This window comes from Thalassophryne amazonica, chromosome 18 (assembly GCF_902500255.1).
Source record: "Thalassophryne amazonica chromosome 18, fThaAma1.1, whole genome shotgun sequence".
Lineage (NCBI taxonomy): Eukaryota > Metazoa > Chordata > Actinopteri > Batrachoidiformes > Batrachoididae > Thalassophryne > Thalassophryne amazonica.
Window position 1 is genome coordinate 16170375 of NC_047120.1, and position 15233 is coordinate 16185607.

The 15233-nt window shown below is 43.6% G+C and overlaps 1 protein-coding gene across 1 annotated transcript in view; it reads left to right on the forward strand.

Annotated features, from left to right (window-relative positions):
- Positions 1 to 15233, forward strand: part of exoc7 (exocyst complex component 7) — an 88336-nt gene that overhangs the window by 48691 nt on the left and 24412 nt on the right. The window contains 3 exon segments of the mRNA XM_034193326.1: positions 13001 to 13121; positions 14229 to 14324; positions 14408 to 14471. Of these exon segments, the coding sequence (XP_034049217.1) occupies positions 13001 to 13121; positions 14229 to 14324; positions 14408 to 14471 (281 nt within the window).

Below are 15233 nucleotides of genomic sequence, written 5' to 3' on the forward strand. Positions count from 1 at the left end.
AATTGGAAACAGGTGAGTGTCATGATTGGGTATAAAAGGAGCATCCCGAAAAGTCTCAGCTGTTCACAAGCAAAGATGGGGCGAGGATCACCACTTTGTGAACAACTGCATGAAAAAATAGTCCAACAGTTTAAGAACAATGTTTCTCAAGGTTTAATTGCAGAGAATATAGGGATTCCATCATCTACAGTCCATAATATAATCAGAAGATTCAGAGAATCTGGATAACTTTCTACATGTAAGCGGCAAGGCTGAGAACCAACACTGAATGCCCGTGACCTTCGATCCCTCAAGTGGCACTGCAATAAAAACAGACATCGTGTAAATGATCTCACCGCGTGGGCTCAGGACCACTTCAGAAAACCATTGTCGGTTAACACAGTTTGTCACTACATCTACAAGTGCAAGTTAAAACTCTACCATGCAAAGTGAAAGCCATACATCAACAACATCCAGAAACACCGCCACCTTCTCTGGGCTCGAGCTCATTAGAAATGGACAGACGCAAAGTGGAAAAGTGTGCTGTGGTCTGATGAGTCCACATTTCAAATTGTTTTGTAAATCATGGACGTTGTGTCCTCAGGACAAAAGAGGGAAAAGACCATCCAGATTATTACCAGCGCAAAGTTCAAAAGCCAGCATCTGTGATGATATGGGGGTGTGTTAGTGCCCATGGCATGGGCAAATTACACATCTGTGATGGCACCATCAATGCTGAAAGGTACATCCAGGTTTTGGAGCAACACATGCTGCCATCCAAGCAACGTCTTTTTCAGGGACGTCCCTGCTTATTTCAGCAAGACAATGCCAAAACACATTCTGCACGTGTTACAACAGCGTGGCTTCGTAGTAAAAGAGTGCAGGTACTAGACTGGCCTGCCTGCAGTCCAGACCTGTTGCCCATTGAAAATGTGTGGCACATTATGAAGCGCAAAATACGACAACGGAGACCCCGGACTGTTTAACCACTGAAGTCGTACATCAAGGAAGAATGGGAAAGAATTCCACCTTCAAAGCCTCAACAGTTAGCATCCTCAGTTCCCAAACGCTTATTGAGTGTTGTTAGAAGGTAAGGTGATGTAACACAGTGGTAAACATACCACTGTCCCAGCTTTTTTGAAACATGTTGCAGGCATCCATCTCAAAATGAGCAAATATTTGCACAAAAACAGCAACGTTGATCAGTTTGAACATTAAATATTTTGTCTTTGTGGTGTAATCAATTGAATATAGGTTGAAGGGGATTTGCAAATCATTGTATCCTGTTTTTATTTACATTTTACACAATGGGGTTGTAGTTTGCTCAGTTTTTGAGGATGCAAGAGACGGTGTTACCGTACAGTCACACAGTGTGTATTTCTTAATGATTGGTGTAAACAAAGTCCCAGTTCAGTGAAATAATCGCATGTCCGTCCTCTGACTTGTCAAAGGATGATTTGTTTTCACTTTGAGATTCAGGTGGCAAATTATTCAAATTAAATAGTACTTTGTTTAAGAAGTCAGATTATGGTTATTTTAAAATCTGATGTAATGACAGCAGGAACATGTCAAAGCCTGAGGAGTGAGGAGTCCTTATAGTTGTTGTGGTCTGCCAACAAACACATTTTTGAGGGTTAACACACAAACTCTAATTGCTTTTGTCTACTTGTCACATGACCAGGGCCAAACCCAAACCCATATTTGATTCTCTGACTTAATTTTTCATCCTGTGCTTCTCAGGAAAGGACGATGTGCTGGACATCGAGACGGACTCCTACATTCATTGTATCAGTGCCTTTGTGAAGCTGGCCCAGAGCGAGTATGCTCTTCTCACCGAAATCATCCCGGAGCACCACCAGAAGAAGACCTTTGACTCCCTCATTCAGGTCATTGATAGCAACCAGGGAATTTTGTAGAAAACCAGGACACGTTGGTGGTACTGGCAGGGGAATGGTTCTGTTTTTGAAATTTTAAGGTGAATATGGACAAATTTTGGACAAGATGCTGCCTGCTGTACTGACGTGAAGTTTCCTCCTGCAATTTTCTATTCAAACGCACAAGTTATTTTTGTAGCTCAAATTTTATGAGGAGAGATTTTATCTTGAAGATGAAGACAGCAGCATGTCACAGCAACACAAAGCATTCTGGGACTACTGACAGGCAAGTGTGATGTCAAAATTAAGAGGAAACATGCAGGACCATAGGTTATATACTAGGTCATTGTGAAGGATTTGGTTCTAAACTACTGTTAAGTGCATCATCGCCACCTACAGGGCATCCAGAAAGTTTTCACGGCACTTCACTGTTTCCACATTTTATGTTGCAGCTGCTGAAAAATCCCCACAGCATGATGCTGCCACCACCAGGCTTCACTGTAGGGATGGTGCCTGGTTTCCTCCAAACATGTCGGCTGACATTCACACCAAAGAGTTCAATCTTTGTCTCTTCAGACCAGAGAATTTTGTTTTTCCTGGTCTGAGAGTCCTTCAGGTGGCTTTTGGCAAACTGCGGGTGGGCTGCCATGTGCCTTTTACTTAGGAGTGTCTTCCGTCTGGCCACTCTACCATACAGGCCTGATTGGTGGATTGCTGCAGCGATGATTGTCCTGGAATTTTCTCCTTTCTCCACAGAGGAATGCTGGAGCTCTGACAGAGTGCCCATCAGGTTCTTGGTCACCTCTTTGACAAAGGCCCTTCTCCCCCAGTAACTCAGTTTAGACTGGGGGGGCAACTCTAGGAAGAGTCCTGGTAGATCCAAACATCTTCCATTTGCAGATGATGGAGGCCGCTGTGCTCATTGGGACCTTCAAAGCAGCAGAAATGTTTCTGTACCCTTCCCCAGATTTGTGCCTCAAGACAATCCTGTCTCGGTCTACAGACAATTCCTTTGACTTCATGCTTGATTTGTGCTCTGACATGCTGTCAACTGTAAGACCTTATATGTAGACAGGTGTGGGTCTTTCTAAATCATGACCAATCAACTGAATTTACCCCAGGTGGACTCCAATTAAGCTGTAGGAACATCTCAATGATGATCAGTGGAAACGGGATGCACATGAGCTCAATTTTGAGCTTCATGGCAAAGGCTGTGAATACTTACGTACACGTGATTTCTTTTTTTATTCTAAGAAATTTGCAAAAATCTAATGTCATTATGGGATATTCTGTGCAGAATTTTGAGGGAAAAGTTAATTTACTCAATTTTGAAATAGGGCTGTAACAAAAATATAACACAATGCTAAAATAGCCTTGACCGTATGAGCATTGTTGTCTTTATAAATATATATATATATGGCCCCTGGAAGCGATTATGGCCCCTGGAAGCGATGGCATACCACCAGAGGTCCTCAACAGCGGGAAACCTGCACTACTTCAGCCACTGCGACCTACTTTGCCTCTGCTGGGAACAGGGCTACATCCCCCAGGATATGCGGGACGCGAACATCGTCACCCTGTATAAGAACAAAGGAGACCGCAGCGACTGCAACAATTACCGGGGCATCTCCCTCCTCAGCATTGTTGGCAAAGCGTTTGCCCGTGTCGCGCTGGCGCGCCTGCAACCTCTCGCCACCCGCATCTTCCCCGAGTCCCAGTGTGGCTTCAGGGCCAGTGTCAACAGTGGACATAATCTTTTCACTACGCCAGCTGCAGGAGAAGTGTCAGGAGCAGCAGATGCCACTTTACATCGCCTTTATCGATCTAACAAAGGCATTTCATCTGGTCTTCAACCTGCTTGGAAGATTGGCTGCCCCCCACACCTGCTTGCAGTGGTAATGTCATTCCACGAGAACATGTACAGCACGGTCTGCTACAACGGCGCAACGTCCGAGGCATTTCCAGTCAGCAGCGGAGTGAAACAAGGCTGTGTCCTCGCACCAACACTGTTCGGCATCTTTTTCTCCATGCTGCTCCAGTTTGCCTTCCAAGACTGCAGCGAGGGTGTCTACATCCATACCAGGTCGTCGGCAAGCTCTTTAACATGCCCGACTCCGCTAAGACCAAGGTCATCAAAGTTCCATTCGTGAGATGCTGTTTGCTGACGATGCAGCCTTGGCATCACACACAGTAGACGGCCTCCAGCAGCTTGTCAGCCGCCTCTCTCTGCCTGCAAGAGTTTGGTCTGACCATCAGCCTCAAGAAAACCACGTCATGGCACAGGGTGCCCAGCTCCCACCAGCAATCACCATTGATGGGTACACCCTGGAAGTGGTCGACAACTTCATCTACCTTGGATCTATCATCTCTAGCACACTGTCCATCGAGCAGAAATCAACAGCAGGATTGCCAAGGCAGCAGCAGTCATGGCCAAACTGAACCAGCGAGTGTGGAACAATTCCAACCTCACTGAGAAGACCAAGATGCGAGTCTACGGGCCTGCGTGCTCAGCACTCTCCTCTATGGCAGCGAGTCATGGACCACCTATGCAAGGCATGAGCGGAAACAAACAGCTTCCACATGAGGTGCCTGCGACGCATCCTCCAGATCAAGTGGCAAGACATGATCCCCAACACCGTGGTGCTGGAACGTGCCAGCATGGGCAGCATGCATTCCATGCTTTGCGAGAGACGGCTCCGTTGGCTCGGCCGCGTCAGGCGGATGGACACAGGCCGCATCCCCAAAGACCTCCTCTACGGCGAGCTGGCAGAAGGCTGTAGGACGACAGGGTGCCCAAAACTGCGCTACAAGGACATCTGCAAGAGAGACATGAAAAACTGCAACATCGACGTCCAGACGTGGGAGAGCTGTGCAGACAACCGCCCCGCTTGGCGTCTTTCTATCAAACAGGGCACAAAAGCCTCGGAGGCAACACGGAAATCAGTCGCCATCAACAAGAGAGGAAAGCGGAAAGAGCGCCAACACGAGCCCCAGAAACCCACTCACTTCACCTCCTTCAGGTGCGGCAGAGACTGCCATTCAAGGATCGGACTTCACAGCCACTCCAGAAAGTGCAGAGGAACCAACTAGGGCTACACCATCGTCTCTCAAGACGGACGGATGCCGAGATAGCTATTTACATTAATTATTAAGATCCTATTGTCTTACTTACATTTTGTACATGTACATGTTCCCTCTGTCGTTCAGTCAATCAACCATAAACAATATTCACATTTATGAGCTTTCAATATTGGTTGTCCATTTGGCTGCTCCCGTTTTGTGTTCGGGGTCGCCACAGCGGATACAACCAGATCCGCATTGATAGTTGGCACAGGTTTTACGCCGGATGCCCTTCCTGACGCAACTCCAGTGTTACCTGGAGAAAAACACACAGCCACTGGTGTTCCAAAGAGGTCTCCCATCCAAGTACTAATCAGGTCCTGCACTGCTTAGCTTCTGAGATCTGACGGGATCAGCCTGACACAGAGCAGACCAGCTGCATTTATGAGCTTTCAACAAGAGTGGAAATTAGCTTTGAGTTAGCAGAAGTTAGCATGTCCGCTACAAAATGGTAAATGGACTGCATTTCCATCTGCATCAGACGCTCACACCGCTTTACAGTTATACCTCACATTCACCCATTCACACAAACACTCTCACACACCGATGTCAGGGCACTGCCATGCAAGACGCTCACTACACACCCCAGTGTGTAACTAGGGTGTGTAGTGAGTGCAACTAGGGGATTGAGGACCTTGCTCAAGGGCCCTTAGTGATTTTGCGGTCAGGCTGGTGTTTGAACAGAGGAGCTTCTATTCTCAAGCCCAACGCTTAACCACTAGACCATCTCCTCCCCAGCATTACCGTACAAAAACAGTGTTTTCAGTTTTAGAAGTGTTTATTTCTTGATAACCTTTACATAATATATGACAAACACGTCACATTTACACACAAATGAAACAGAGTTTGAAGATAGCTACCAGCCTGTGACATCACCACGCTAACGTCCGCTCTTGTAAATCACTTCAACTGAGTTATTAGGTTCCAAAAACAGCGTTTTCAGTTTTACAAGTGTTTATTTCTCTCTTGCTTTTATAGAAGGTATGAAAAATATGTTATATAAACACATAAATGAAGAGTTTTTAGAGAGACCTGCCACTGATGTCATGGTGCCACTCTACTCTGATTGGCTGTCTGCCACTCGAAATAAAACCTCTTAAATAGGTCAATCTTTGAAAACCATCTTTGAACTTGTCCAATGTCTGTGTCCCAAGAATGTTCCCTGTGAATTTGAAGACTCTGGCAGTAATAGGACGGGAGTTATGCTGAGCACAGACAGACGGACGGATGCAAAGTCTTCGCAATACCCGATGGTCGTGATAAATACACGTTTCTGGCTTCATGTATTTGTTTGAATATTCATGAAGCGTTTTGCATGGGCCGTTCGTTTGTGGCTGAATGTGGGCGTGTAGATGGTGGGATATGAGGTGGATCACCATGCGCTCAGTTCAAAGAAGTGTGTGATTCATAAAGACTATTTTCCTTTCAGCTATGCATACAGAGAATTTTGTAAGTCAGATTTTTTTATGTATGCCATTTTTGGTTCTTGTTTGTACGTACGTACGACTCATGCACAGTGTTTTTTTCTTTTTTTTTAAATGAGGCGCCTGGTGCTTCCTGTCTTACTGTATGGTTGTGAGAATTGGACGTTTTAATGAACGAACTTGGTGTACGTAGTAGTTACAGCCATCACCGGCTCCTGTTTTGAAATTAGGGTCAAATTTTCAAACTGTTCAAAAGTTTCAGCCCAGTATGCAAAATCATGCTAGTGCGTGGCAACACTCAGGTATTTGTAGTCTTAATAGCTTTAATCATGTTCTGATGTTTTTAAACGGGGTATTCCTAGTGAGTTCAGCCTGAAACCTGTTTGATCCAGCGCCATCGTTGTAAAAAATTTGAAGCAGAAGCAATATTTGTTGTGGTTCTCGCTGAGGACACAGCTCCTTACTTTCATTTTTGGGCATGTTGCCAGGTCTGCAGTTTATAAGCTAGCCTGTTAGGAGGTAAGCTGAAGTAAGTAGTTTCATCCTGTAGTTGCACTTTTTTTTGTATCGTCGGCAAACGTAACAGAGCGGTTCCCTGTGGAAAAGGGGTGTTGGGGAGGCTCAGATGAGGAGTGTCACTTTCATTGTGAGGGTGGGTTAGCTGCAACATTTTAACTATGTGGCGAGTTCTCTGCATGTTCCAAAATGCACATGCCAAAGTATTGAGGAACACAGCAACTAGGGAAGTCCATGGTGGGTGCCCATGTTTCACCTGGCTATGGCAGATAGATGATTACACTGAAAAAAGAGAATGTTTGAACCAACTTAAAGTGTTACAATTTGTAAAATTCCTGAATGGATTAAGTTGTGTGAACTTATGTTTGTAAGTTAGAGTTGATTTAACTTTCAAACTTAAACAACTTAATTCATTCAGGTTTTTACAAATTGTAACACTTTTTTAAGTTGGTTCAAACATTCTCTTTTTTCAGTGTACTTTCAAGAGGTGGGAATAGATCTGGGGTGGTTCTGTTGTGTGGTGGATGCAGCAACATGTGGCACCAGTACCTGCAGTACCTTGTGTTAACAGTAGAGTTTTCATGAAAAATTATAAACATAGGTCTTTTTTTATGTTTCTCTGACTATAATATTTCACCTGTTCTCTTTTTGTAACGTTAAAAATCTGCAAATCCTTAGTAGCACAGTAGTAGCATTTCTTAAAACTGCAGCCAACAATTTCAAACATTTTCATTCTCCTTGGCCCAAAATGACTAAGGTTTGACCGTCTTTATTTCAGAAGCATTTTGGCTGTAGACCAGTGTTATTTGACCAGCAGATGTCAGTCGTCTCTTTTGAGTTCTTAAATGAGGCTTAAAGCAATGAAGCTTTTAGAGAAGTATGTGACTGTCAAGCTCGGTTTAATGTTCGATAATATGAAATATTTGCACCAAATTCCATCTTTCAAGAGACACACTTTATGTTTCACAAGTACACAACTGTCTGCTGGAGGAGGGTCCCCAAGATTTGTGAGGAAAGCTTAATGGGAAGACACATTATTGTAAGATCTCGACATGAGAATGAAATGATGTAAATCGGATAGCTGAGCTAGCTGACAACAATGCAGAGAAAATACATCATTTAACCACTTTTAAATGACAAATACACACCTGTCCAATTCAGGTATGGTGGTGGAGTTCCCCTCTTTTCTGAAGAGCTCTTCTAATGGTTCAAGACGAACATTGATAGCAAACCTGAGGTGACTCTCTTAAGTTTTTAAGAAGTTAATCATGCATTGTGTTACTTTTGCTGTCCACAGGAGGCGCTGGACAACCTGATGCTGGAGGGTGATAACATTGTGTCGGCAGCTCGCAGGGCCATAATGCGCCATGACTATAGCACCGTCCTCAGCATCTTCCCTGTACTCAGACATCTGAAAATGAGCAAGTCTGAGTTTGACTCAACTCTCCAGGTTTGGTCCAGTTATGTAATGTGTAAAAAGTAGCAGCTTAAAAATGTTAATTATGTGTTTTACTCTGGATCTGTCTGCAGGGAACAGCAGCAAGTACTAAGAACAAGCTGCCGACACTCATCACCCTCCATGGAAACAACCGGCGGCCAAAGCTCTGGAGGAATTTGCGGACAGTATCAAGCAGGAAGCTCCGCCCCTTTTTCATCAGCAATCGATCATACCGTCCTCAGTTCTCGTGGCTTAATGAATTCTCTCTTGCGTACCTGTAGAATGATCCTGATAAGAGTACAACATGCCCAAAGACGGAACCGTCCACGAACTAACGAGTAATGTAAGTCGATGCTCAGGATGACGCCGATCACCCGCCTGCAACACAATCTCGGCACACAAGTTGTCAGTTACTTTCTGGGGACCGCCGGACTCTCCATAAACTCAGGCGGTGCTTGTTCCTCTCTTACAGACCATCCGTTTTCTGCAGCACTGCTTGACTTTCATGAACAGCTGGAGCCATGCTGGCATCTCAAGGTACTGACACGTCTCGTAGTTATGGCTCTTATAATTGTGAGCTGTCTACAATCCAAAGACCATTTATGATGAATGATCATCCATTCATTCATTTTCTATACCCGTTTATTTCAATTATGGTTCATGGTGGGGGGGGTGGGAGGAGCGGTCATCTCGACAGTCCATCCAAGGATGAAACATCAGTTTTAGTGGAACTTTTGCATTTACAGGCACATAACAATCAGTGACGTGTACTTGGGCTTCTGCAAAAGCCTGAGCAGTTACCTCGTAAAATGCAGTGAATGAATGTACATCCCACATTCACAAGAAGCCAAACTGACACTGAAAACTATGATTTGTTGTCTGAACCGGTGGGCTTTTTTCACTGCCGGTTCGTTTAAGCCTTAACAGCTGTTAATTAAACACAGCCATGGACCTTTTAAACATATACAACTGTGTTGGGGGAAAAAAAGTCTTTAACTCTTAAGTTTATAATTCAAATTTTAACATTAAACTCTGCTATCCAAGGGCATTTCCTAATGTCAGTAATTTCCCTTTTAAGGTATTGCATGTAGTATAGTGCCCATGCGTTGCATATCAAAATGTTCAGACCAGCATCAGCTTTTGAAATGTGAGACATATATTTGTCTAGAACACTGAGTAAAAGATGTAATTTGGCTCTTACCTGAAAATACAAAATGTCCTTTTAGAAATTCTTCAAATCTTTATTCAGTCTTCCTTTTATTCATGTAGACATAATGTTTTGGTGTTGAAAAGGGTTTTTGCTGCAAAATGCACCTCATGATTTGGGGGATGAGTACCACCAGGTCTGGACATTCATGCTGGACATTAGGAGGAGATGTGGGAGATCTTGCACATAGCTTGTCCTGAGCTTGTGTCTTTCATTTCTAAAGTGTACCGTAGGTCTGTTTTTCCAGTTGAGTTAATAATTAATTGGCTGAGCGATGCCAGTTCATTATTTTGGCTCTGTGCTCTAACCCACTTGTTGTGAAGTGAAATCATGAAGACATGGTTTAACGAACTTCACTTTTAATTTGCGGGTATTTAAAACCAATCTAGTAAGGGGAATGGTTTTGGTTCAGTTAGATTATCTGGCGGTTTTGTGTGTTTCAAAGAAAACTCTCGGCACCCAACCTCTTTCCAGACTCTCACCACTGGCCTTGTTTGTCTTGTGTGTGTTTGTTGTTTTGTTGAAGTGTTATTTTGCACTGTAATACATCTGCTTTTTTTGTTTTGTTTTGTTTTTCCTAGCGGGAGGAAGGTCTTTGTTACTTAGCGATACAGTTGGGGCTTGTATGTTGGGATTTGCATGTTGCCTAGCCAGTGTTCTCTTGTTGTTGTTGTTTTTAATGCATGTCCATCCAGCAGCCACACTGTGCATTTTATTTTTGTGTCAGCAGAGTTCAGATGATTCTGAGGTTTTGACCTCCTTCCTGTATTTGTCTCGCTGCGGGCTGACACCCTGTTTGCTACTTGGCTTTACTCCACGCTAACCTCGTCTTTTCTAACCTTTTTGCACTTGTGCTTCTTTGTTTCTCTTCTCTTCTTCTTTGCCTTGCCTCGGCCCCTTAGTACTGGGGGACACTTACATATACCCTTAGACCCCGAGGTAAGCACAAGACCATATTAGGCCCCTGAATGTTTGTCTATGTCCCCTTGACAGTACATCTTCAAAATGGTTTGTTCTTTTAATTAGAATGTTTTTCAAAATGGGTTCTGTGAAAACTGCTTGAAACAGTGTGCAGCATACATTTAGGTACAGTGTCACTTTAACAGCTCTACCAGCATGTAATAGTCAGCTGCAATAACACATGTGTTTCATTGCAGCAAATACATGTAGCCATAAATGTAGTTAATCAGTTTGTGGTATCTAATAGTAACTTCAGGTAATTACTCCAGATGGGCCAAGCACGTGTTTCAGCAACTCTAAAGAGGACAAACAACACTTACAATCCAGCCTCGGTGTACCGTAACCTACACAAAATGTATGGTGGCCATTCCAAGGTGGCAGCTATAAACGATGAATTACAGAGGGGTCAACATTTAAAAATGCTCCAATCATACTCAAGCCTATACCACATTGTCTAAATGTGTAGTTTGGATGATGTCTGACTGAGTTTTTGGAGTTATCTGCTTAAAAATGGCAAACAAGATCAAATTCAGTTTGTACAGGGGTCAAAAGATAAAGTTACTCCAATTTTTAGTGAAAGCATTGCAAATTACTAGTTGATAATATTGTTTTTAAAAGTAACTGTTTGCACCGTCTGTTCTGCTTAGTTGTCATGTTACAGGGTAACATGTTTAGGCATGGGCCGGTATGAGATTTGGATGGTATGATAACCGTGGGCAAAATACCGCGGTTTCATGGTATTATGTATAGCTTTAACAACATTATGGCTATTTGCATATGAAGCGCACGTGATTCAGGCGCGTGATGTCTACCATGACGAGCACTATATCACTGATAGCTTTAGAAAAAATACCAAAATAATAGTCACTCTTTTAGACATGTAGCATCTGCCCCGTGGGAGACATGACTTACTTGCTTAGGGAGAAACACGGCTCGAATAAGGTCCGGAACTCTGCGTGCTCAATACTTGGCCCAGCTTCACCAACAAAGTGCTTGGAATAGATGTATTTGTCCTTCTTGACATGTTTGTGGGAGAAATTTGGTCGACCACAAGCACGACTCAAGTTCATTGCTTGTACTTCTCAGTGGTTTCAATGATGGGATAAAGTTTACTCCTTCCATGTAATCCTTTATGGGTATCGTGAATCGCTCCGAGTCCGACATAGGCCATAGCTACGGTGCTTTGGTTGCCACCGTTTTTGGCTTGAAGGACTATTCCACGGAAAATTAAACAAAAAGCCAACTTGGTGCTTTTAGACAGAGGGAAAAGTTAGTGTAGGCATCGCCAATCCTTCAGCCATGATGCAGAGCTAGCTAATGTTAGCTGTCTGTTTGTAAACAGAGCAGAGGTGCACGCCAGGGGGAAGGGCGGCAGCGGCTGCCTCCATTCTGCCTGTCAAGAATTCTCATAACCCGTTCATACCGTAGGGACAGTATAATGGAAAATTTTAGTGTTTTGATACCGTGGCTTTTTCATAACCACGGTATACCATGAAACCGGTTATTGGTCCATGTCTAAACATGTTATACATCATAGAATCCAATGGATGTCAGTCTTCTTTCATCATCATGGTAAAACCTATTCCATTGTCTTAATCTGATTACCTCAGCCATAATTTGCATTTTTTTAATCAAAATTGGGGCAACTTTAATCTTTGGATCCTTGTACGCCTTTAATCACCAGCTTGCTCTTTGTACCCCATAACTCCATAATGTTCAGTCCGAGAAGTAAAATTATACCTTTTTGGAGTACCTAATGATCAGACAAATAATGTAGCGTACTTTTCAATATGATTGGAGCATTTTTACATATTGATCCATCTGTTGTCCTTCATTGGCCCCCACCTGGCTATAGCTCCCACCCTGGGATTGCACACATTTTTTGCAGGATTGTGTTTGTATTTGTTTGTTTTTTTCCTTTAAGTGGTACTGATTAATCAAAATTGGCATCATTGACTAATAACTAATAAATAAGGCAGTTTTTTTCTTGATATATGGTTGTTTGGTGCTAACAGAATTTGATTTATTATTTAGTAATTATATGTTCATTAAATATTAGGGCTGTAATCCAGCCCCCGGGTCCTCCAGTTGCCCATGCCTGTCCTGAATGCTGCAGTGGGGAAACTGAGTGCTTTTATTATTTAATTCATTTTAAACCGTTACAAGTCAAAGTATAATGTAGATTTCCTCCTTCTCCTGATCCAATGGTGAATAATGTTCTGTGAGCTCAAGAGAAGCGGGAAACATGATGATTGTGGGTGTTGAGTTGATTTTCAGCAGGCACTGCTTACGAGAACATTTTATGTCTTTTTCCAGAAACCCAGCTCCTCAGCGAGCAGCTACACACCTCAGAGTTCAACAAACGCCGCCTCAGCACCTACATATGTAAGCACACAGGAACCCGGAGCAGGGCTCATTGAGCGTCTGCTCTCTTTCTCTCGTTTCTGCTGGTGACTGAGGGAGGATTTTTGTCCTTTTTCAGGCAAAGTGTTGGGGAACCTGCAGCTGAATCTGCTCAGCAAGTCCAAGGTGTACGACGTTGCGGCGCTGAGTGCCATTTTCCTGCACAACAACTACAACTACATTCTCAAGTCCCTGGAGAAGTAGGTACCAGTTCATTCCTTCATCCTGGAGTTCCACTCCACTGAAGGATGTAAATGACATCCAGGATATATTCAGTGACGTGGAAGTGCTCATGTTTGTGTTTCCAAACGTAGTGTCTGCTGCACCACCACAAGAAAACAAACCAAAGCTGAACTCCAGTGTCGTGCGGTTGGGGTCTGGCGTGCTGCGCGGCTGTCAGGGGCTCCCTCTGGGCTGTGGTGCGGGTTGTTTCTACCCTGCACCGTGGTGTGGGAGCCTCGACCCAGGACATCTGGTGGTGTGTGGGGGCGTTACCTCAGTTCTGGGAAGCGTATTTTACCCATTGTCTCTGTGGGATCTGGGATCTGCTCGATGTTGGAACTGCTGGTTTGTGTCCCACTGACTGTCGGGGGATTCGGGGAATTATTTTGTTGGATGGCTGGTCTGCGAGGCCCTGCGCGGGGCGGGTCTCAGTTCAGAGGCCATGTTGGTATGGATGCAACACCTCAGCATCATCCACCTTTAGTCTGCATATTTCTGGGACACAGCTGTTATCCTGGTGTGAGACCTGGGTGCTGATGGTCTGTGTGTCGTTTTTCTGTCTCTCTCTCTCTTATTGTTGTCCTTGTTGTTGCCATGGACACAGTCTTTGTGGTTGTGTGCTGTTGCCACTATTACTGTCACTGCCACTGTTTTATGGTTCTGTTCTGTGTCACCACAGATGACTCACATTTCCATTAAGTTGAATGAATGGGGAAAGACCAAACTCTCATCGTCCCACGTGTCTTCTGGCACTTGTACCTGAAAATATTTCACAAAATCGTCCTCTTCACAGTTGTCCCATTGTGCTGATTTAACTAACTGTAGATGAAGGTGAGGTCCTTCTGTCTGTTCTTTAAAGCGTCACCCGCTAGCTCTGTCTGACTTTACACTCTGCAGGTTTTATTGTGGTAAAGTGCTCAAAGTGCATGATTTGGACCAAAAGCCTGACAGACAAACAGCTTCAGGTATCAACAGACTGATGGAACAAACCGAAACAGAGTCTGTTATTTTTAAACACCGTGTCTTGGTCTCACATGTGTGGGTCTGTTGTGTCATATGTAAATTCTGGATTTGAATGTGTTCAGGTCTGAACTGATCCAGCTGGTGACGGTGACCCAGAAAAACGCTGAGACCTCCTACAGGGAGCTGATCGAGCAGCAGATTCAGACCTACCAGCACAGGTAGACCGGGTCGCAGTGGACCTCCGTCTTCGATGTTTGGACTCTAAACTCGCACTGACCTCATGTTTTTCTCGCTTTTGTAGCTGGTCAAAGGTCACGGAGCACCTAACAGACCGGAACATGCCTGTTTTCCAACCCGGCGTCAAGGTCAGAGTCAAACCTCACTGCAGAATAATTTTGAACTTAAAGCTCTAAGGCCCTTCAAGTTCACTAAACTGACAAAAGTTTGCCTCAACTGACATCCAAGCACGATAATGTCTGTTCATTTTAGAAACATTTTGGAAAATTACAGCTCATTTTAATAAAGAGAACAGATTTATCTGTGGGGGGGAAATCCATGACAAATATATTTTTTTACTTGTCAACTGCGTCTGCAGGAGGATGTGTGTGTGCTCATGCATGAGCTTTTGAAAAGACCGGAAGTTACCTTTTACTGTAGGTGATGCGTGTGCACGTAGCATGCAAGCTGACGTCCGTGATATGTCTTGTACATCACTTTAGAGGTGTTATCAGGTTACAAAAACAGCGCTTTCTGATTTAGAAGTGTTTATTTTTGCTTTTTATGTAAATAGACTGCATTTACAACCCCACTTCTAATGAAGTTGCTACGTTGTGTAAAATGTTAATAAAAACAGAACACAATGATTTGCAAATGCTCTTCAACCTTTATTCAATTGAATACACTGTAAAGACAAGATATTTAATGTTCAAACTGATAAACTTTATTGTTTTTGTGCAAATATTTGCTCATTTTGAAATGGATGCCTGCAACACATTTCAGAAAAGCTGGGACAGTGGTATGTTTACCACTGTGTTAAATCACCTTTCCTTCTAACAACACTCAATAAGCATTTGGGAACTGAGGACACTAATGATTGGGTATAAAAGGAGCATCCCCAAAAGTCTCAA